The 23,409-nt window shown below is 37.9% G+C and overlaps 2 protein-coding genes across 2 annotated transcripts; one reads left to right on the plus strand and one right to left on the minus strand.

Annotated features, from left to right (window-relative positions):
* Positions 1–3,460: 3,460 nt before the first annotated feature.
* On the plus strand, positions 3,461–9,904 carry ostn (osteocrin). The gene is made up of 5 exons (XM_056243336.1): positions 3,461–4,014; positions 6,179–6,277; positions 6,961–7,181; positions 9,293–9,414; positions 9,505–9,904. The coding sequence occupies exons 2-4, from the start codon at positions 6,179–6,181 to the stop codon at positions 9,378–9,380; spliced, it is 408 nt and encodes a 135-aa protein (XP_056099311.1). The 5' UTR covers positions 3,461–4,014; the 3' UTR covers positions 9,381–9,414; positions 9,505–9,904.
* A 1,194-nt stretch (positions 9,905–11,098) lies between these two features.
* On the minus strand, positions 11,099–22,261 carry masp1 (MBL associated serine protease 1). Its single transcript, XM_056243338.1, has 12 exons — positions 22,114–22,261; positions 21,161–21,383; positions 19,013–19,190; positions 18,806–18,937; positions 16,909–17,105; positions 16,200–16,347; positions 15,999–16,117; positions 15,812–15,890; positions 13,033–13,152; positions 12,875–12,946; positions 12,625–12,696; positions 11,099–12,116 (listed from the first exon to the last, which is right to left on the minus strand). Exons 1-12 carry the CDS (start codon positions 22,125–22,127, stop codon positions 11,245–11,247), a joined length of 2,226 nt encoding a protein of 741 aa, XP_056099313.1. The 5' UTR covers positions 22,128–22,261; the 3' UTR covers positions 11,099–11,244.
* Positions 22,262–23,409: the final 1,148 nt, after the last annotated feature.

The raw sequence follows: 23,409 nt of genomic DNA on the forward strand, positions 1-23,409 counted from the left end.
ATGTCAGAATGAGTGTGTCCGGCTAGGCTATCAAGCATAGCACATAAAACATAATGGCCCGCCTGCAGGAAACTAAATATAGATGGTGTTTTGATTACGTGAAAATTGACATTTCAAAGGAGATTAGGATCCGGCCACTAAAACAACACAGTGAAGAGCCGGGAGGCAGAAGCTGAGAGAGAAAGCTACCTTTACACGCTTAGCAACACACGGGCACATGCTCACTTTTTCCAGATCGGGCTACTGTGAGTGTGTTTGTGTGTGGGAACGTCACTCCGGCGACTAGCTTGGCTACTCTTAGCCTTCCTTTCACGCGATCGCTAAGTGGTTGACCCCGTGACCCCCGTCTCCTTGGAGCGCACGGAAGTGCTTCCTTCGCTACGGCAGGTGGAACAGATGACATCACCAGCGGAGAGCGTCCCATTAATGACGATTGGCTGTTTTTTCCGACATTATTCTGACATTACTACCACATTATTGTTGTATTAGTAGTGTCATTATTAGGCCAGGTGTGTTTTTACAGTGAGCAAACCCTCTGTCGCTCTGAATAGACACTATGTGGGCCAGGATTGAGATGGGACAGGGCGCCGGATAGCCGACACGAGAGGCTTCTCACACGCACACGTGCCATGAACCTACAAAAGTCAAACTGAGTTCATGAACACAACAATGCAATTCTTTGTGTGTAGACAGAAATATCCTATAGTAAACTTTAGTTAATGATGATCCGCAAAATGAAACCAAATATTTTAAACATGTACAATTTTTAAATACAATCAACTGGGATGTTTAAGTCATTCAACTTAAATTGCATTGAATTGACTTGAACAATGAGTTGAAAATTATATAACATAAAAAAGTTGAAAATTTGAGTTTAAGCAATGTTAAAACCATGTTGTAACTTATTGATCATAATATATTTTTTTACAGTGCATCAGCATGTAATGTTGAGAATTAAATGAAACAATCATGTTCTTTTTAGATTTTTCTTTTTTTTTCTTAAGTGTTTTCATAAAAAAAATCAGTTTTTTCTTTATGACACATAATGTGCATAATGTTTTCATGAAAATCTCCTTTATATTTAGTCGTCCTTTATATATAGTCAATTTCATGTCATATTCATTCATTGTTAGTCAAATTTAGTCAATGAAAAAGTGCTTTATTTTACAGTGTCATTGTTACACGTTCCATGTAGTTTCTGTAGTAATATAGATTATGCATAATTACATGCAACTAATCCTATACCACACCCTAATCCTAACCCTAAAGTAACTAATGTACTTAATTGTATAAAGGACACCTTAAAATAGTGTAACCAACTTTTTAATATTATTTTAAAAATGCATCAATATGTAACAAAATCCTGACTTTACTAACTGTCAACAGCATGTTTTCATTATGGTCATGATGCACATTTTCAGTCTCATCTTTAGTAGCAAACATTTTTGTTAGTAACTTAATTGACGAAATTAACATTTGTGTACATTTGTGCACCCGATAATTATCTTTCAAAACTCCCCAAACTACATGCACTCTCATGCGACGCCTGGATCACTGTGAAAGCTATCATGTTCAAGAGAGCATGGGGATCCTGAGAGCTCGGGCCAGACATGACGGTCTTCCTCTTTTAAAAGAGCATCGTCATGGAGACGCTTCCGACACCACACAACGATAAATGGCAGAGCCGTAAGAGATATTCGGTTGCACGCACACACGCAACAGCAAATGCATGCAATTAAAGAGATGTTCTTCATTTCACATCCACCTGGATGTAAGAGTCTCGGCGAGAAGCTTGCCAATCGATGGACTTACAGATAAGCGATCAAAAACACAGATACGATCTCGCGCACACACACATCTTCATGTCTGATTAGTTGTGTTGAGTCTGGTCGCTATACACACAGATCTGGACTCACCCTAAGGATTTTGGGTAACGGAACACTGCAGATCCACATCTCAATAAGTGTAGAAACAGGTTTCCTCTCTCTCTCGTTCTCTCATTTCCTCCCGTTTCTTTCTTTCAATCTCTCGCTTGTCTCATGCCATAATGCATTTTGCTCTTCATCTTGTTCATTTTCTGTATCATGCCTATTAGATTAAAAAAAAGAGCGATCTTAATGGAACAGTTCACAGATAATGAAAATATTGTCATCTTTTATTCACCGTCATGTTATTCAAAAAAAGCATTACAATACTTTTTGACTTCTGCGAAACACAAAAGGAAAGATTTCAAAGGTGTTGTTTGCTCTTTTAATTGCAATTGGAGACAGGAGCTTTCAAAAAGCACTATAAAATTATCCTAAAAATAATGTGTGCGGTATTTTAAGTCTAAAGATGATATAGCTTTGTGGTGTTAACATACCAAAATTGAAGTTGTTACTACCTGATAATCTTCACCTCCAGTGAGCTGTTACACCCTGAAATCAGATCATTGAGTCAGTGAGTTGGAAAATCAGTTTAGTTTGATTGGTGAATGAATCATTCAGGTTTTGGATCAAGTGATTCATTGAAAAGCTCAGATTCTTAAGAATGATTCATTGGGAATGCTATTAGATGGAGATCAAATGGACACATTTGCCTAAAGTCAACATGAAAAGGGAAAATACTCTATTTTGTATTGTAAAAGGATTCATTTACCGTAATTTTCAATGAAAGTGTCCGGATCTTCCAGGGAAAATGGCAGACTTCTCTCTGGTGATGTATGCTGGATATATTATTTTCGATAATCCATTTGGGATGTATGGCAAAATACGGAACAAAAGATTCTCAGATTTTTCTTCTGAGAAAAGACTCCAGTAATCTCACAAGTATCAAAATATACTCAGATATTTCCAAGATTTCAAAGTCTGCCATCAAAAGTCAGATTTCAGTGTCAGCTCAAGCTTTTTTCAACAAATATTCCAAGCCCACATAATCTTAGCTATGCAATCCACTTTCATTTTAGCTCTGTACTCTTATTGTATGTCGCCAAATGACAATTGTTGTGTATTGTCTAATAAACACTTTAAATCTCCTGAGGAATTTTTGGAGAAACATGCTTTACTGATTGAGTCTCATGAGCTATGAAAGAGAAATACAATTGTTCTATGGTACAGGCACAGACATTATGATTCTATCTGTACACGCACACACACACATGCACATCTCCTGGATGGCTTTCCCTCTTTGGTGTCCTGATTTTCCAAAACATCTTAGTGAGGGAGAGTGAGAATGAGAGAGAGAGAGAGAGAGAGAGGGATCGTCGTAGGGTCTCTGTGGAAATGTTGGTGTGGTGGACAGGCCTGCCCGGTCTGCTCTTTATTTAACAGTGGGAGTAAAGAGAGATGAGCTCTGTGTGTGCAGATAAATATAGTGTGGGAACAGGCAGTCTGCTGGGGAACTCTTCACAACCTAACGCCACCTAACTTTCTCAGACAGAGAGAGATCTGAGCACTTTTCCCCCGGTTAAGACTCGATGAGTGAATTACAAGATGCAGGTCATCAACGACCATCAACACACACACTCATGTGGCCAGATACAGTATAGTTTATACACAAGAGATTGGATTACGCCAGAGAGAGAGATAAACCACCTACGCATACTGAACTCCAGCACATACACACTTTCAAACCAGTGGAAACACAGCAGGTTGTCAGTTACAAGCTGACCTTCCAGGCACTTTTGGCCATCGTTTGTGCGTGTAAGCCAAAAGAAGGACAGAAAGAGAGAAGTGACACGTACACACACATTCAAATGTGTCCAGCTGCTCCCTCGGGTGGCTATTAGTTTGTAATCGTAATGAGGATGAGAGAGTTGGGGAGAGCGGCTTCAGGGCGAGCCACAGTGGAAAACCTGCAGAAATGATGTCAGAGCAATCGCGACCACCGATTGGAGTGGAGATTCCCGACGAGAGCCTATAAAACCGGGAAAGACAACAGCAGGAACCAGCAAAGGCAGAGAACGTGAGAAATTCCAGGAACTGCACGGTGTCCATCTGTCCGTCCCCGTGTGACTGAAACCGAATCTGATTAAGGGTAAGGAGCCTTGGAGAAAGACCAACCTTTATGTTCCTACAGGGCTGTGTGTGTTTGGGTGGAAAGGTGAGCAGACAGGTGTTGAAGATGTATTTAAAGACATCTGTTAGGGGTTGTTGTAGAATAACTCTGGTTAGTTGGTCGAGAATCTGCTGTTTGATAAGCAACTGTGAATTAGTTTGAGCTCCAGGGTTACAGATGAACCTGTCTCGAAAAAATGCTGGGTTGTTTTAACCCAACTTTGGGTCAAATATGGACAAACCCAGCCGTTGGGTTAAATTTTTTAACTACATTTTAACCCAACGTTTGGGTTTGTCCATATTTGACCCAAAGTTGGGTTAAAACAACCCAGCATTTTTAGGGTGAAACCTCCTGTTGATTTTGCATTGCTGCAATAGTGACACAGAGGTGTGAAATCATGTCTGATATTAGAGAACCGTTGAGAGTGTCTTTGAGAGAGTGAGTGTGTGTGCATGCAGGGCAGTGAAGAGTGTGTGGGCATTGGGAGATGGCTGGAGTTGTTTATTTTTGGGCACGGAAAATGCTAAAGTTAGCCCATGTTGCTGGACAATGCATTTCCCCAGTCGTGGGGCAGGACAGGGGCCACACCTGGTCCGGTGCTCAGTGCACCCTCCCTGGAACACTGAGGACGGGACACTCTGGGTCAAATAATAAGTGAAACTGCATTACTGGTGCATTTCGGAAAGATACTATACAATCCTGCCAAAGAGTTTTGAATCATTTTTAGGAGAAATAATGTGGCAGGTGTTCATATTTGGTGAGAAACTTTGTTATATTTCTTTAAAGTGACAACTGACAATAAAAGAAGGGCAAAATAAAATCATGGATGATTCAAGGTCAGAATTTCACAAATATAACATTTAGTTTTGTTTATATAATTGTCTATCTCATCTATCAGTAACCTAATTAGTTGTGGTAGAAGTGTTTTTTTTTTTTACCAGTCATTGAAAGTTGCATTTATTTCATTTATATTTATTTTAAAGTACTTTAAAAATAAATTATGTTTAAAAGAAATTACACAAATTCCACTAAGATGAATGCCATTTTTAATGGCACTGGTGCAATGCAATTCAACACAACTGCCAGCAGACAGCAGTCAAAATGGATTTAGTGCATTATCATAATCTGAATAAGGTGGTTTTAGAAAAAAAAAAGAAAGAGCTAAGATAATGGTGATCTCTTAAATATAATATTTACTGTAATAAATTTATCAGCACTATAAAACATTTGCTCAAGTGATGCGAAACAACAGTAACGTGCAGTCCCGCCATGAGGAAGTTTTTTTGTTGTTGTTGCGAGTTTGGTTAAGAGTGTGTTTTGGGGACACACAGGTAGGGGTGCAGGTCAGAGTGTGTGTTTGGGCTGAGTTCATGTGTTTGTGTAGAGGGTGTGTGTTAGAAGCATTCTCACACTCTCGCGGCTGCCGGACCGCCCAGTCAAAGTGTATTTTCACAGATGGAGTCTGGATGAATGTAAACATCGCCCTGTATCACAGTAATTCAACACGGTGCTGAAGCTGGAGTGTGTGTGTGAACTCTCAATTGACAATACACTGACACAGGGACATAAAAACTTTAATCACTGTAATTATGTTGCTAGATAGATAGATAGATATTGTGTACAAAAATGTATTAAATTGATCATAAGTAATAGTAAACGCATTTATAATGTTACAAAATATTTATATTTCAAATAAATGCAGATCTTTTGACCTTTCTATTAATCAAAGGATCCTGAAAATAAATGTATCTTGGTTTCCACATAAATATTAGGCATCAGCAATGTAACTGCAACATCGATAATAATAATGAATGTTTCTTAAGCATCAAATCATCATATCAGAGTGATTTCTGAAGGATCATGTGACACTGAAGACTGGAGCAATGATGTTGAAAATTCAGCTTTGCATCACAGGAATAAATTACATTTTAAAATATTTTAAAATAGAAAAATATATTTTAAATTGTAATACTATTTCAGAATATCAGTGCTTTACTGTACTTTTGATCAAATAAATGCTACATTGGTGAGCATAAGAGACTTTTTTCAGCAACATTAAAAAATCTGACCGACCCCATACATTTTAATGGTAGTATACATGTACATGATTGTCAGAAATCACATTGTTAATATTGTATTGAAGATGCTGGGCTGTGGATGTGTGCTGCTCTCTGGTCTGCTGACACTGACCTTGTTCCACTGCAGTGTGGAAAGTCTTCACATACCCCAAGAAAGACCAGAGGTAAGTCCAGGTCTCGCTGATATACATATATATATATATAAAGAGAGAGAGAGAGAGAGAGAGAGAGAGAGAGAGAGAGAGAGAGAGAGAGAGAGAGAGAGAGAGAGAGAATAAGGTTAGATTACATTTTGTGTTTTGTAAGGGAACTTCACTCTGCCTGTCTTCAGACAACACAAACAAAACAGACTTCATGTATGTGATGAGATTAACTGGTACAAGTGACAGATGATAAGCTGTCATCAGTCTCGGTGCTCTATAAATACAGTGGGGTTTCCCCTAGAGAGCCACCACAGGAGGTTACCATTGCCATCCCCTTATGAACATGAGCTACCTCTCTGCCCATCTGAGAACTGACCCACTGGGTCACCCATTCTCATTCTGCCTGTTTCTCAATATGACATAGAAGGAACCAGCTGTAGTATTGCATCTTAAAGGGTTTGAGTTGGTCTTTAAGGTGTACAAGCTGTATATATATTGTTTTTTTATTCCAAGATGGTTTAACAGCTCTAACAGCTTAGTCAAAACCATGTCCATCTAGAAACCATGTAAAACCTGTTTACCTCCTTAAAATTGTGTTAAATGAATTGTCCATCAGGGAAAATATTTATTTTGGGGGAAGACTGTGATTTTACTGACAATTTTGAAAACTGAATATTACCATGCATTTCCTTATTTTGATCTAGTATGTGGAATCACCTGTCGTGGAGGGCCGCAGTGTCCAGCAAAGCCAAACCGAGCAGAAGGCCTCAGGAGCCGTCAACGCTAAACACCTCCTGCACCACCAGCTGGTCCGACTGGAGAACGACGTCATCGAGACCAAGAGGAAACGGAGTTTCCCCGGATCCAACACGCCTCTTGATCGCCTGTCAATCAGCACCATGGATCCCAAAAGCAACAAGCAAAGGTAGAGGACAAGAGAAAACACTTTCATTTTAGTTTGGAAAAAGAAGTGAAAAGCATTTATAACGGGAATAAATAATAAAATAGCATGATTAAAATATTTCACATTATTATTATTTTAATAATAATTTAAACATTTTGAGTAGATTTTTAAATTGACACCTTAATTCTTTATTTGGTGTTTTATAACAACAGTTTTTTATATTATCATCATATCATGCTGAAAAATTGTCTCAATTAACTAAATCATTAGCACTGTAAGTTTTAATTAAAGAAACACATACAAAACACAGATGATGATGAACCATAAGTAGCTTTGATTGGCCGGGGCTCAAACACATAGTTTTTATTGGCTGAAGTCAGTCATGCACAGCTTGATAGTTTTGTGTGTTTTTACAGTTCACTAAGAGCAATTAATGTTTTGTCTGTAGCCCACAGTTAAAGTTACTTCTATTTCTTGGGTGGAGTCACAGTGGTGTGGATTGAGGTTTTGTATGACATAATAAGTGTCTGATACGGACTTACGGGAACGGACAGTCCAACTGTGCTGATGACTGTATCATCGGACTTCCAGTCAATGATCAAAACTGTTTTATCTCTGTGAATGATTTGATCTTCCTGCCGGACGGAACACGCAGTGTGTAACACAGCATGGCCTGAGGCTCTGACAAGGCTCTATCTAAATGATCCTCAGCACTTGATCAGATCAGGACAGAAGCCAAGAACAGCAGTGAAAGCACCACACCACCATGCATTATCAAATCTCAACACCTGAATCCATCTCTCATGAGCCTGATAAACATGATGAAAGCTCACGAAACCCCTCCATAATGTGACTGTTCCAATGATCCTCAGTAAAGATATTCATTTCAAAAGCAAATGTTGAATTCTGTTTCTAGTCTTCTAAAGAAGGTGTGAGATCATACAGTATAGGGGTGTAACGGTTCAGAACATTTACATGTCCCCATAATAACTTACTTCACCTTTCCTCAAGGATACAGCGAGTGAAGCGGCACCTGAGGCTTCCCGTTTTCAGGACACGCACATATTATCACTGAACTGAACTGTGGAATAGTTGTGAGACTTCCACGAGTCATGACACAAATCGGCACAATGCCAAATTATTTAGTCTCACCAACTTAAAAAAAACTCCATAATTGATGCTCATACATAAGAGTAAGACATCATTCAAAACTGTAATGAATACATGTACCGTTACACCCCTAATACAGTATGATTGCATCTTCCAGGCGGAAATCATAAGCTGCTAAATTTGACATATATCCATAGAGTAAACGCTGCAAATGTAAGAAGCTATTGCTAGTACTGGAAAACTAGCTTACTTACTAAATACTTCAGTAGACCTATACACATTTTAAATAGTAAGTGAAATAGTAGAATGCCACACCTCATCGTTTCATTGTTGTGTAAAAATGTCCAACTCTTTTATCTTAATCATCAGTCTGATGAAATAATGAGGAAAAAAAGGAACTTCGGTTCATTAATCACATTAAAAATGGAAGGTCAAGTGCGAGTTTGTCCATTGCTTTGTGGGATATTTCATGCAGTGTGCATTGTCATATAGGCCTAATTCTCATTTTACCAAATGTAATGTAGTAGGCTAGGTCAGTCCGGTAGGCTATACAGAACATCTGTAAAATGTACCATGTGTATGCTATTTAAGTTTCAAGTAGCTTTTATAAACGTGCCTTAAACATTATACGGTGTGCATTGAGACAAAACAATGGCACTGGCATGTTGTAAGATTATGTCAGTGCAAGTTGCTTTCAGTTAAAACAGCTCAAACATGCATTATAGTCTGGGACTAGGTTTAAGCCTTTTCTGTGGAATGAGTAGCCTATGTCATAATTATGGTGATAATTTTTTTTATTTAAATACAATTAATTTTAAAAAATAATTTTACCACAGCATGTTTTTTTCTTAGCCTATTTTCCGGAAATGGGCTTCCATAATTTTGAACATCCTTAAATAGGCTACTTGCCTCCGCTTCATTTCTGAAGGCTGTCGTGTCTTTCCACTCGGCAGTATGTGAATGTGAAATAAAACGACAGTAATCTGAAGGAAATGTCTGGTATCTTTTCGTTATGTCCGCAGAAAGGTTGAGTTGCCGCGGCGACGAGTCAGCGTTCCGATAGACCGGATCGGCGTGGGTCGTCTTCCCAATCCCAACAGCCGAGGATAGACTCCGCCTGCTTCGACCACGCCCTGACAAACAGGTATCAACTACATAATGTTATACGAGTCTACTTAATCTCGTTAAATGTATTGTAAAAATGAAAATATCTTGTTTGTTCTTTTGTCCACAGAGGGGAATGTCGCAGGTAGATGAAATGCATGACAAGCACACCAGCCAACACAACTCACTAACCACTGAATGATCAGCGCATTTTTAATAATCGCTTTTCCAGAGCTGTTCTTTCTCATTGATCACTGACGTAAACTTTCAACGTTTAATCAAACGGTTTATTTCCTGTTCGCATCCATCATCATTTAAATTCAACTTCTAAACTGTATTCCTTTTAGAAAATGAGTTCCGTTTATGTCAGAGGCATAGCCAATCAGAGAGGAATCTGCTCATAGCACATCTCAATATTTACTCCTCACGACGTCTCGCTTGCTGTTATGTACTGTACACAACTATTGTTATTTTCTCAATTTGACTGAAGGCTGTTCAGCCTTGACAATAAAACAGATTCAATTCTACAACCGTCTCTCTTATTTCAACTAAAATGCGAGCTGAGCTGCTAAAAAAAAAATTCAAAGAGTCCACTGTGACGCTGATTAGTGAATATGTGCTATGTATGAATGTTAAATATCATAATTGTTGATACCTGGTGGTTGGTGTTGATCCCTTTTTCTAGTTTTGTAGAATAGAAGGGGACAATGCAGTCCATAAACGTATGCTACTTGTCTGACAAAGACATATTCTAGTAATGAAGCTTACACACTAAACATATAGCAAGCAACACGTTTCTTGAAACATTTATTTCTCCAACATGTGCAAATACAACTATAAAATCAGTGCATTTCTTACAGAAAAATAATGGCTTTTAAATAGGAGTGTTTATAAAAGTATAACATTTGAAAGGTGTTGTTAAATAGGTCTGAAACTGCGTTTCATCAGGTAAATGATTTATGTTGATATAGATATAAAGGTGTATATTTGATTGTTGCTTATGTACTATAAACTGCCATTCAAATGTTTGTGGTAGGTAAAATTAAAATAAAATAATAATAATAGTTTGAAAGAAGTCTTTTATGCTTACCACCGAGGCTGCATTTAAAACTATTTTAATAGATTTTAAAATGTTATTCATTCTTGTGATGCAAAGCTGAATTTTCAGCATCATTACTCCAGTCTTCAGTGTCACATGATCCTCCAGAAATCATGCTGATTTGATGCTCAAGAAACATTTCTTGCTGCTTCATATTTTTGTGGAAATCGTGATACTTTTTTCAGGATTCTTTGATGAATAAAAGTTCAAAAGAACAGTTCTTATTTGAAATAGAAACCTCATGTAAAATTATACAGTAAATGTCTCTACTGTCACATTTTGATAAATTAAAAGTATTCATTTGTTTAGAAAAAAAAAATCATACTAACCTCAAACTTTTGAACAGTAGTTAATTATATAATGCTGTCTTGATAGGCTAAAGACCCTAACCAGTACTGAAGGACAATACACTTTTTGTAGAGTGTTTTAAACAACAGCAGACAAAAAAAAAAAATGATGAAAAAATGATGAAAGATGATCTAAGCACAGGGACAAATGAGGTGAGTACAACACTACTTGTCATAATGAATATGGTTCTGACTGGTTGATTCAAGCGTCCGGCGCAAGCTCATACCATTCATTAATGAATTCACAGACTGTGAACTTGAACTTGAATGAAATAAAAAGTTCATAACTCAGGAGTGAATGTGACCAAATGAAAGAATTACCACTATTGGGTGTAACTCTTGTTCACATTAAAAAGCACAGAAAAGTTATTTTGTTACAAATGGTAAGAAATGGCTCCGCTGCTGTTTTCCGAGACCCTCACCATCAGCGCTCCACATCCATGTGCCCGTGTAGCCAGTGGACGTAGTTTGCCACCCGGGTGTACACCCCATACACCCTCTGACTGCCACACTCCTCTGGCCCACCCCAGGACACCAATCCTTGTGCCACCCATCTGCCACTGTGGGAGTCCTGGGTGACAAAGGCTCCCCCACTGTCCCCCAAACAGGTGTCCGGTCCACCCTCGTAAAAGCCAGCACAGAACATATTGCTGGTGATATTGTAGTTGACGGAGCGTGACGCATAGCTAGCTTTGCATTCGTCCTGCGGCACGACCGGAAGCTTCACATACTGGAGCAGCTCGGAAACGGCGGAGGAATCAGAGCTCAAGCCGTTGGTGGAGCCAGAAGCGTTGGCCGTGTTGATTCCCCAACCGGCCACGATACCCAATGTGTTGGGAAGAGGCATCAGGACATTACCTTCTACACCAGGCTTTGGAAGACAGACAGGTCGTAGTAACGCAGACAGCACCACCTCCTGGCTGAGTTTAACCAGAGCTATGTCGTTGTTATAGTTTTGAGGATCAAACTGAGGATGGAGGATGACTTTCTCTACGGACCGATTGGTTGCCATGTGCTTTTCCCGTACATCCGTGAAGCCCAAGTGCACTTGGATGTGTTCAGAAGCGACAGGGATGACGGAAAGATCACGGCGATGAGATCTGAGCACGTGAGCGGCTGTGACAACCCAGGTTGGGGAGAGGAGAGCGCCGCTGCCAAACCAGCGATCCTCTGGGACACGGGACACATCCTCCACTGAGAGCAAAGCCTGCCAGGGGAACAGACCGGGAGATGCTGTTCTTCCACCAACGATTCGCTTCTGCTGGGCTGGGAAGAGCTGTGACGGCTCACCGCATGCTTAAATGAAAACAGGTGCAAGTTTACATAGATATGCATAACCAAGGCTACATTTGATTAAAAATACATAAAAAAAATTGTGGAATATATTATAATTTAAAATAACACTTTTCTGTATTAATATATAGTTTTATTTATTCCTGGAATAACAAAGCTGAATTTTCAGTAGTCAGTGTCACATGATCACTCAGAAATCATTCAATCAAGCTAATATGCAGATATGTAATACATTATTTAGTTTTTGTAAAACAATGTTGTGAATATGTATCATTGGTTTGAACAATCATAAACTAAAAAGAATGATGTCTCATGATACATCACAATGTTGCTTCCCAGTTCATTTCGAACTGGACCGAAAAATGACTCGAGGTTTATTGAGTATTGAGTTTTATATTATACGGATTTGAGCGATTCCCTGACTGAGATTACAAATATTTTCATCACAGTCTAGTGCCCTGCAAAATTCTTTTACAATTCCAAAGCATTACATTTGAAGTTTGAGCCTTACCAAGAGGAGTGCTTGCTTGTGGAGTAGGAAGTTGAGATTCAGGACTGGTACTCAAGGTTCTTTCAAAATCTCCTACCATAAATACACACACAACAGTAACTTATAGGCCTACTCTAGTCATGTACAGTAGTAGGTTAGAACACAGTTACCATGCTTAAATGTAAAGAAGCCCTGTTTATAATAAAATAAATAGAATAGGCATAGGAGTGATTTTAATATACTGTAAGTGACTCTCTGTAACACACCTTACCTGGTAGACAGGTGGGCAGTGGCGTCCCGTCCTCACTCACCCATTCCCCACTCTGATGACAAGTGTAAGTGTCTGTAAGGCCAGTCAGAGTCAAATCCACAGTGACATTTAATATGATTGGACTTTAATGCATCAATGACTGAAAGTGAAATACTCACTGTTGACCTTGACAGAGTCTCTACAGCTGTACTGGATTCTGGATCCAAACACAGTACTGTTTCCAGAACTCTCGAAAACAACCTCACCCAGAACTACATCTACTGGACCACAGTCAACCACTAAAGGAGAGATAATAGGAGAGAAGACAAGTTAGAGTAATAATAGCCATATTTGGATTCCTTGGATGAAGATTTTGATTGATTGATGGTTGATTCAAATTTAGTTTTTTATTATTAAAGAGATTCTTCAAAAATCTTCAAAAGTACACTATCAGAATTTATTATATAATTATTAGAATAGCATTTTACTCAAATTTAAAGGTTTGACAGGATGCACGTATTGCATTATTTGTTTGATGGATTAGATGGGAGGAATTGTTTGAGCAGGAGGTGAAAATTGTATGATTTGCAGAATGTTAGCAATGAATCTTAAATTAAAGAATAATGACAGGAATTCTCAAATATGATTGGTGGATTTTGTAGAAGGTCATGCTTATTGTAAGCGGACTCTTGATGGAATGGATTTAAAGGGTTACTTCACCCTATAATTACAGTTTTGTCATCATTTACACACCCTCCAAACCTGTAAAGGTGATGATACACAGGGCAACTTTTTGAGCAATGTTGCTGGGCAATGTTGCCGTCAACGGGCAACCAGATGAGACACAGGGCCCACGGCCGATATAAATTATCCTGATATAAATTTATTGTCCATTTTCAATGTGAAAGTGCCCAAGCAACAATCGCTCGGCAAGATTGCCCAGCAATATGCTCAAAAAGTTGCTCTGTGTATCATCACCTTAAGACTTTCATTCATCTTCGAAACACAAATGAATATTTTGCAATGAAATCTGAGAGCTTTCTGTCCCTCCTTTGACAGTCCACGCAACTACCACTGTCACTTCAAAAGGTCCATAGAGATAGTGAAACTAATCCATATGAATCGAGCGGTTTAATCCAAATTTTTTTGAAGAGACATGATCACTATATATCATGAACAGATTGAATTTAGGCTTTTATTCACATATAAACATTGATCTGAGAAACATGAATAGAAGCTCAACCGTACTAGCTTGATGAGCTCAAACGTGCTGCGTAACATGAGAATGAACCTCATTGGTTCTTGCTGAAGTTCAAATATGTTGCGTAACACACGAGAATGAACCTCATTGGTTCTTGCTGAAGCTCAAACGTGCTGCGTAACATGAGAATGAACCTCATTGGTTCTTGCTGAAGTTCAAATATGTTGCGTAACACACGAGAATGAACCTCATTGGTTCTTGCTGAAGCTCAAACGTGCTGCGTAACAAGAATGAATCTCATTGGTTCTCATTTGTCAAGCAAGCATGCTTGAGCTTCCACAACTTATGTGTGAGTTGATTAATGTTTATATGTCAATAAAAGCCTAAATTCAATCTGTTCATCATATAAAGCGATCGTGTCTCTTCAGAAAATGTGGACTAAACCGCTCAATTCATATGGATTAGTTTTGCGGGGATTAGACATGTGGGGGAGTAATTAATTCAGAATTTTCATTTTTGGGGGGACTAACCCTTTCATTTGGTGAAGAAAAAAATTTACCATTTACAGTAAATAGTGAAGATCACACTCATACCAAACATTAAGTCTTCACTCTTCCACATGAGTTGTCCGTTCCCAACAGGTGAGGCAGCTTTGCAGTCAGTCCTGTCTGAAAGTCTAAGTGCATTTATGTGTATGTACTTCTGTCTCAAAATGAACCTAATAGTAAAAGTAATGTGTACTATTGAATAAGAGATTTAAAAATATGTATAAAAAACTAAAGATCATGTTCACATCCATACAGTACAAGTGTATGCTCACTGGTTTATTTCAGCACAACATTAATAACCAGTAGATGGAGACATTCTATGATACTTAAACTCAGTGTGGCCTTCACAACCACACCACTTAACTGGTAAAAAAAATAACAGATCATTATTATGCAATTAGTATTATTATTATCAAGTGCTGTGAATTTGTCAGAATTTGCACATAACCTAAACAAAATTAATCTTGCATACGTATATAGTCAACTGAAGTGAGTCAAAACATTTAATTTATTCAACTCAAATCTTTTTTAAATATATTTTTTCACAGGCACAAATTAAGGCTAGGCCTGAACTAACCCACACAATTCCCATTTAGTCCAGGACTAGGCTTAAACTGGGAACTGGAAAACCTAGAACAAACACAGAGATTTAAGAATATATTTTTGTCATGAGATGGGCTACTTTCGTATTTTACCTTTTGTATTTTAATATATTTTAAATTTATTTCTGTGATCAAAGCTGAATTTTCAGCATCATTACTCGTCAGTGTCACATGATCCTTCAGAAATCATTGGTATATGCTGATTTCATGCTTTTTTATTATTATCAATGGTAATCATGATTTTTCAGAATTCTTTGATAAATAGAAACTATTCAAAAGATCAGAATTTATTTGAAATGGAAATCTTTTGTAAAATTATAGTTATACAGTATAATTATACAGTTTTTACTGTCACATTCAATCAGTTTAATGCATCCTCGCTGGACCAAAAAAAAAAAGACCCCTTATGACCCCAATGGTAGTTGATGGTAGTGTATATATTATAAGCTCCGTAACTATTTGGTTAAAATGCTTGGTAGGGAACGACGCCTCCTTTGAGATTCCTTCTCTGGTGGCAGCAAGTAGAAGAAGAAAAGAGAGAAAGAGCAAGTGAGAAAAAAAAGACAGGAGGAAAACAGAATTACAGAGTCTCTGTTAAAATACTTACTTTTACACAGCGGGAAGTCACTGCTCCATTTCCCATCCCTCTGACACTCAATCTGATAATGCTCTAATTCATTATCACCCTGTAAGAGAGAATGTGAATGTGATGTAAAACAGTACGGATTTGTCTCAATCAGCTTGCACCAGTCACTGCCTTTATCAGCACAAGTGAAATGTGTCCTTCGCCTGACCTGTCTCAGTGAGTATCCAGGGTCACAGGTCAACGTAATGTGATCTTTGAAGATGTAATTCGACTGCAGAGGCCCCAGGTGTCCATTATGAGGCGCCACTGGGGGAGAGCATTCAGAACCTGAAGATAACAATATACACAAACAATGATGAATATGGATGAAATTAATTTTAGCAATGATATGCATCGGTCAGTCTCTGACCTGTGGAGGTGTAAGTGAGTTTCCAGCCGAGATTCTCTCCGGAGTTGTCACTGTGAAACAGGATGTTGACCATGTTGCTTCCGGTCTGGATCTTCCCTGGGGACTGCTCGCCACATAATGGGTCAAACTCCTTGTCTCCTGCATGAATCTGTAGATAAAGCATCACTAACATCATGAATCTTATCAATATTTATCATAATATTAAATTATTATAATTAGTGATACACTGAACTGAATGGTTTACCGAAGCATTGAAACCGAAATTAAAGTTTTTATTTAGCCAAAAACGATACTGAACATATCGTTTATTTATTAATCTATTATTTAATTGTATGTGTATATATATTTATATATATATATATATATATATATATATATATATATATTATTTGTGTATAATGGTGGCTAAATGAAAGGGGTCACGACATAGATTTTTTTTTTTTTTTTAAAGGGATAGTTTGCCCAAATTTTTTTATTTTTTTTTAAATTAAAAAAATATTGGTAACCAGAATGTTGACAGTAGCCATTGACTTCAATTCTTTAAAATATATTTTGTGTTCAACAGAAGAAAGAAACTCATACAGGTTTGAAACAACATGAGGGTGAGTAATTGTAAATTATGACAACAAATTAATTTTGGGGGGGCGAGGCATTTTTGGAGGGTGTGTTAATGGTACAAAGACATGACATGTTCTCACTCTATTCTCACTTTAATAAAGTCGTAGGGACAGGTGACTTCAGGGTGGTCTTCAATGTCAAAGGTGTCATCAAACTCCAGAGTGATTTGAAAACCCTCCTCCAGCTCAATACGATACATGCAGTCAGAGCTTTTGGGGTACGGTTTAGGGAAATCAGCACTGGCGATCTCTCCGGACCGCTCCGTATACACACTGTCATTACATTCCACTGCAATGATTACAAACACACACAAACACACACATTTATTTTTCAATATCATTCAGCATTCAAAAACAGCAACTAAAAGAGGAATGCACACAGATGAACAGTGATCATAAATTACTAAATCTTCTTCCTACTCTAAATCTTCAGCTAAAATATACATATTTTATAATATTTATTTTTACATTGAAACACATGGAAGTTGTAATGCTTGCACCCGTTCTAATCGGGTTTTTGAAGTTCACAAGTTAATCCACATCTCACTGACCACCACAATGTAAATATTTAGTTGTTGGTGCTTAGCTACAATCAGCTGAGGAGGGGGCAAAGGTTAGACATAAAACAGACTCCCTTTAACACACACATTAACTACCACCACAACACATTACAGCAACATAAATCATGATAAAATTGTATCTAAGCCAATGTTACATAAATAAGTGTACAATTGTAATTAGTTGACTTACAAAATGTAGTCTCAAATTAACCTGCTGTAAGGTTTCTCCTAAAGCACTGCTTTTAGGAGGAATTCCAGCAACTAATCCTGGATAATCCAACGGTACAAGATTTATTACAATAAATCTATGCAATTTAGAGCAAATGTTTGACTAGAGCCCACCTACACAGCACTTGGTTTTCATTCTTGTAATCATGCATAAATAAAAAAGTATGTGATTGAACCGATGTTAAAACTAAGTATATTCTTAGGGGAAGGAGAAATGTCTTAAACTATTGCATAATATTTTAATGTTGAACAGGTTATTTGAATTTTTCTGGTGATAAAGTATGATTACGTGATGTGTAATTAATAAAAATGAAAACAAAATTAATTAATTAAAACTAAATGTAAAATGATCCCATAATGGGAACCCCTAAAAAAGGTTGTATATATGAAACCCCTGACAGAAACCTTTAAAGGAATAGTTCACTTGAAAATGAAAATTCTGTCATCATTTACTCGCCCTCAAGTTGTTTCAAACCTGTATGAGTTTCTTTCTCCTGCTGAACACAAAAGAAGATATTTTGATGAATGTCGGTAACCAAACAGTTGATGGACCCCAATAACTTGCATAGTTTTTTTTTTCTTCTTTTTTTCCTACTATGGAAGTCAATGGGGTCCATCGATTGTCTGGTTACCGAAATTTTTCAAAATATCTTCCAAAATATTCTTCCAGCAGAAGAAAGAGGTTTGAAACAACTTGAGGGTGAGTAAATGATGACAGAATTGTAATTTATAAGTGAACTATTCATTTAAGGTTCTATAGAGTCTATAAGAGTGTATACAGCTAGTCTGCACTTCAAATTGACAGTGTAGACACAATCGTGCATTGAAAGGGAATGATCTTTCTAGTTGTGACGTAAACTTAACTGACAAATCAACATTTTCAGGGGTATTAGGAGACTTAAAGGATTTTCCTCATCAAGCCACATATAAATCATCTTTAAACTTTGCCACCTTTTGGCACCAAAAAGAAATGGGTCAAACTTCTGTTCTTGTGAAGAGATGTCAAAATGCCAATGTCATTTGGCATTGGCCCTTCATGTTATGGAGCGACAGGTTGATGTGTATAACAATGTGTATTGAACATGCAAGTTTGTTATATTGTAGGAAACCCAACTGTAATTAAACAAAAAGGGAATGTTCTGAACAAATATAGAAAATGCAGCTGTCTTTTGAGATCATTACAGCGATACTAAAAGGCTACCTTTGCAAGTTCTGTTGTCAGAATGAAGCAAGAACCCATAACGACAGGAACAGTAGAAGCCACCAATGTAGTTATGGCAAAAATGATCACAGACAAGATCTTCATCATTTCTGTCTCTACATTCATCTACATCTGCAGAAAGAAGAAGAGAGCACAGGATAAAGAGATTGAAATAATGTGCATGATTTTGCTACTCTAAACACTCACCGACCGCACTAAAGTGAGCCTCAAAGCCAGAGTAGCGTTCCTCATTGGAAAAGTCTGAACGAAATGCCACGCTGAGCACGCTCCCAGAGGACATGATGACATCGGCAGCAGGGACCTGTTCTGTGTCTGTGTTCTCTCTCCCACAAAACACTGCCAGCTCCTCTGTGTCCGTATATACCTGTGTGAACAAACACAATAACAACAACAATCACATTCGGTCTATAGGAACACTACCGTTCATAACTTCGGGGTCAGCAAGATAAGAACAGCCCAACTGTTTTCAACATTGATAATAATAAGAAATGTTTCTTGAGCATCAAATCAGCATATTAGAATGATTTCTGAAGGATCATGTGACACTGAAGACTGATGGTGCTGAAAATTCAACTTTGATCACAGGAATACATTTCATTTTAAAATATTAACATTTATATATTCACATTCATAATATATTAACAGTTATTTTGAATTGTAATAATATTTCACAATGTTACTGTTTTTACTATATTTTTGTCAAACGAATGCAGCCTTTGTGAGCATAAAAAAACTTTTTTTTAAAACATAAAAAATCTTACCGACCTCAAACCTTTGAATGGTGTATACACATACACAAACACACAGACACACAATTACACAGTTTTTTGGTACTCCACATACACTTAAAGTGATAGATCATCCACAAATGAAAATTATTTCATCAATTACTAACCTTCTTTCTCATTTCTATTACACACAAAAGCATATATTATAGATTATGTTAATGCAGCTTTTTTTCAAAACATTTCCCCTTTTATTTTCCACAGAAGAAAGTAAGTCAATCAGATTTGGAACAACATGAGGGTGAGTAAATGACACAACCAGACATAATCAGAGGACTGAAAACATTCCAATTTCTAAATATACCTGCATGAACATATAAAAAGCCACACAATTCAAACACTCCCAGCGTCTCATGCCATTGATGTACCCACACAAATTACACCAAAGAATGCTGCCAAACCCTCAATTTACGAAATATCTGCACAAACACAAAAACTGGCATCCACATGAACACAATTACACTCAGCAGACAGCCAACCTGTCAATCAAACCGGGGTCATGCAAACACTGCAGACCGAGACCACAGCCAAGTCTTCATTGTGCTCCTACACAAACACACACACACATGCACAAAAACAGCCCTAAACATGTCTCTTATCTGGCTCCCAGCTTGACTGTTTACTTTACCCGTGTCAGTGAACGGAGGGTAACCTACGGCTACCAAAAATGTGTGTGTGTCAGTGTGTGTGTGTGTGTGTGTGTGTGTGTGTGTGGGTGTGTGAGACATGCTTATGGCAATGAAAGAATCCTAATTGTACAACTATTTCACCAGACACACCTCAAGCAAAATGGTTGCACAAACACAGGTAATAACACATAAAAAGGACAAGTGCGGGACAAACTGCATTTCGCTGCAGTTCAATTGCAGTGTTATGCATGGAAACCCCTATAGGCTACATTAGATTTCCATGCATTTTTATGTGTACGTGTACAGCAGTCGTTATGTGTGTGTGTGTGTCTATGTTTTCTGTGCCCTTTTTGTCTGGCACTCAGTTTTTGGTCGGTTGCCTTGGCTTGTTACCATAGCAGGTTGCTGTGGGACCCACTGGGGGTATTTGAATATGAATATGCCCCCCTGCAGTGTGGGCAGCACATTGGCTCCTGTGAAATAAATGCTGTTAACTCCATCCGCCCGGGAAACCAGGGCATCTGCCACAGACCTGTCCGTCAAACGCTCTAACAGGCCATTCTTACCCATTTAAACAAAAAGTTCCTGAGACTGGAAATGAGATGCTTATAATCTAAGCTATAAAAAAGGCCTGCGAGTGCGTCTAGACAGATTGTGACACCAAGAAAAGGGGTCATTTAAACTTTTGAAACACATGGTTGACAATGGCATAATGCAATTCCCTATTAGTGGCAAACAACAAATACCATAATAATCATCCCGTACCTTGGTTTTACCATCTAATACCATTGTTACAGCATTATGCTACTTGAATCTGCAAACCTGATAAGGTTAATGTTCTTGTGTTAATTTAAATAAACAAGAGTTATAGAGGTGAGAGGAGATTGAAACATTTGTAAATATTCACTTCAATCACTTACCTTCAAGTAGTCGTACTCACATAAGTATGATGGCTCTATGTCGAAGTGCATAAAATAGAGTCTGATTTGATATCCGTCTGGTACACTTATATTCCACTGTAGGTCTGTCTCTTTCGGATAGGATTCAGGGAAGTTTGGTGACATGATGGTCCCATACATGTCCGTAAGGTGAATTACTTGAGTCCACACAGGCCATACGCACTGGGCCAAAATCACAATGACACTGTGTATAGAGGCATTTTATTTAAACCATAACACCAAATTCATCATTTTAAATATTAAACATCAAAAAAGACCTTATTCACAGCAGCGCCATCTATGCAGCACTGCGACCATCTCAGATATAAAGCTTAAACTTGCACTTAAAGGACTTGTCAATGTGAAGAAATTACTATTTTTGGACTATCAGTGTATCCTCAAGAATATCAAATCAGCGGGAGTACAACAGGGAAGTGTGCTTGGCGTATTATCTTTTACGGTATTATTATTTTTTGACGGGATGAAATCGAGGCTTAATAGTCGCTCGCGAACAGAAGATGCGTTTGCGTGAAAGTGGTAAGGTAACCATAGCAACAGTAGCCTACAGGTTTCAGTTAGATTTCGTATGGGACGGTACATCGAAAAAAATATAAGTATAATGTCATTATTTGTAATCACATTTTTATAGGCTATCTCATTATAGCCCATTAAAAACGTATTGTTTATAGGTGTTGACGGCAAAAACAATTCCGTTCCGCCAGACTGCGGACAAAAATTTACGGACAAAAATTCAGAAGTGTCGACCCCTCTGAAAGAAATCATTTTCACGCGGACTAACGTTAAATAGATCATTTCAAACAGGTTATAATCAGCTATTGTTGAAGATGACCAGAACAGATCGATATTGTTTAGACAGCACATTTTGGTCTATATTTTACTGAAGAAGAAAAGTTGAAGTGAAAGAAAGTTCTCACCGTGCAAGCTCCATGACATTTAACGTTATTTCTCTGTCAGTTGGAAAGGTGCTGCATTCCCGTCTGAACTCGTTTTCCTACACTCGTCCCATTGCAACAGTTTACAATGAGTGCTCGATCTCCCCCACAGACTGTGTATGTCGGGGCGGGGTGGACGTTGTGTTTTCTCACGCAGACTTGCACAAAAGAGAAGTTACATTTCAATATAAACAACAACATGTACTTGTTTTAACAATGCAAGTATTGCATTAAGAGAAATACATCAGGGCAGGATATATGATATGCATAACAAAAATGTAGGCCTATCTCTCTTATGTAGGCTAATAGCTAGCTATATGATTTTGTTTTGTTGACAAAATAATATGAATGTGAACAGAAAGATTTTAGGTTAAAAAAATATCGGTCTGTCTGCCTGTCTAAGACAATGTTGCTGATTGAAACTTCATCATTTCTTTGCGTTTTCCAATAACTTGCTAACTAAGACCAAAACTGAACAGACTGTGGTGGGGCCAGTACTTTTAATTTCCCAGGGGCCTTTAGAACCTCAAACCAAAGACCCGTGACGATGATGGTCCTTGTGAGAACATGATAATCTGCCCCTAAAACCCAGGTTCTGAGCTCCTTTTCTGTCTACTCGACCGACCATGTGATTTGTCCACAATGTATTTGGGTCTTCACTACACTTTTAAATCACAGAGGTGATCCCAGTTTGACATGACATAATCATATTTCATATAATTTCAAGATATATGCTTGTCAGCCAAAATTGCAATAAGTGTTCAGCTAAAAGAACATAACTATACCAAGGATTTATTATAGCTCTAAAATCACAATGATTGAATTTCATGTGTGTGTATGATCTTGTTTAACCTACATTGAGAGGAGCAAATGTCCCCACAAACATAGTAAAATGTGATAATTTTGACATTGTGGGGCCATTTGGTCGGGTCCCGTGAGGAACAGCTTATAAATCATACCAAGTGATGTTTTTTGAAAATGTAAAAATGCAGTATGTTTTCTGTGATGGGTAGGGTACAGTATAAAAACCATTATGTCTAGCCTATGGAAAGTATACGTAAAAATATAAAAACGTGTGTGTGTGTGTGCGTGCGTGTGTGTGTGTGTGTGTGTGTGTTGGTTTGATGACCACTAGCTAACACCAGCACTGTCCTTGTTTGAGGTCACCTCTGTGTATGTGTGTACTGCAGATGCTTGATGGGTTATCACTGTTGGTGATTGGAGCTGATTAATGTATTTGAAACCAGAAGTTCTTTATTTCCAGAAAGATCCATTTCC

The sequence above is a fragment of the Rhinichthys klamathensis genome, unplaced genomic scaffold (genome assembly GCF_029890125.1).
Source record: "Rhinichthys klamathensis goyatoka isolate OS25496 unplaced genomic scaffold, OSU_Roscu_1.1 h1tg000786l_1, whole genome shotgun sequence".
Taxonomy (NCBI): Eukaryota; Metazoa; Chordata; class Actinopteri; order Cypriniformes; family Leuciscidae; genus Rhinichthys; species Rhinichthys klamathensis.

Excerpts from the sequence above, each read along its gene's own strand:
- ostn (XM_056243336.1), top strand. The coding sequence starts at position 6,179 with ATGCTGGGCTGTGGATGTGTGCTGCTCTCTGGTCTGCTGACACTGACC. Across the intron at positions 6,278-6,960 it reads TACCCCAAGAAAGACCAGAG|TATGTGGAATCACCTGTCGT; the intron begins GTAAGTCCAGGT and ends ATTTTGATCTAG. Across the intron at positions 7,182-9,292 it reads CCCAAAAGCAACAAGCAAAG|AAAGGTTGAGTTGCCGCGGC; the intron begins GTAGAGGACAAG and ends TTATGTCCGCAG.
- masp1 (XM_056243338.1), bottom strand. Across the intron at positions 15,891-15,998 it reads CTGGATACTCACTGAGACAG|GGTGATAATGAATTAGAGCA; the intron begins GTCAGGCGAAGG and ends TCTCTCTTACAG. Across the intron at positions 12,947-13,032 it reads AGACTCTGTCAAGGTCAACA|ACACTTACACTTGTCATCAG; the intron begins GTGAGTATTTCA and ends CTGGCCTTACAG.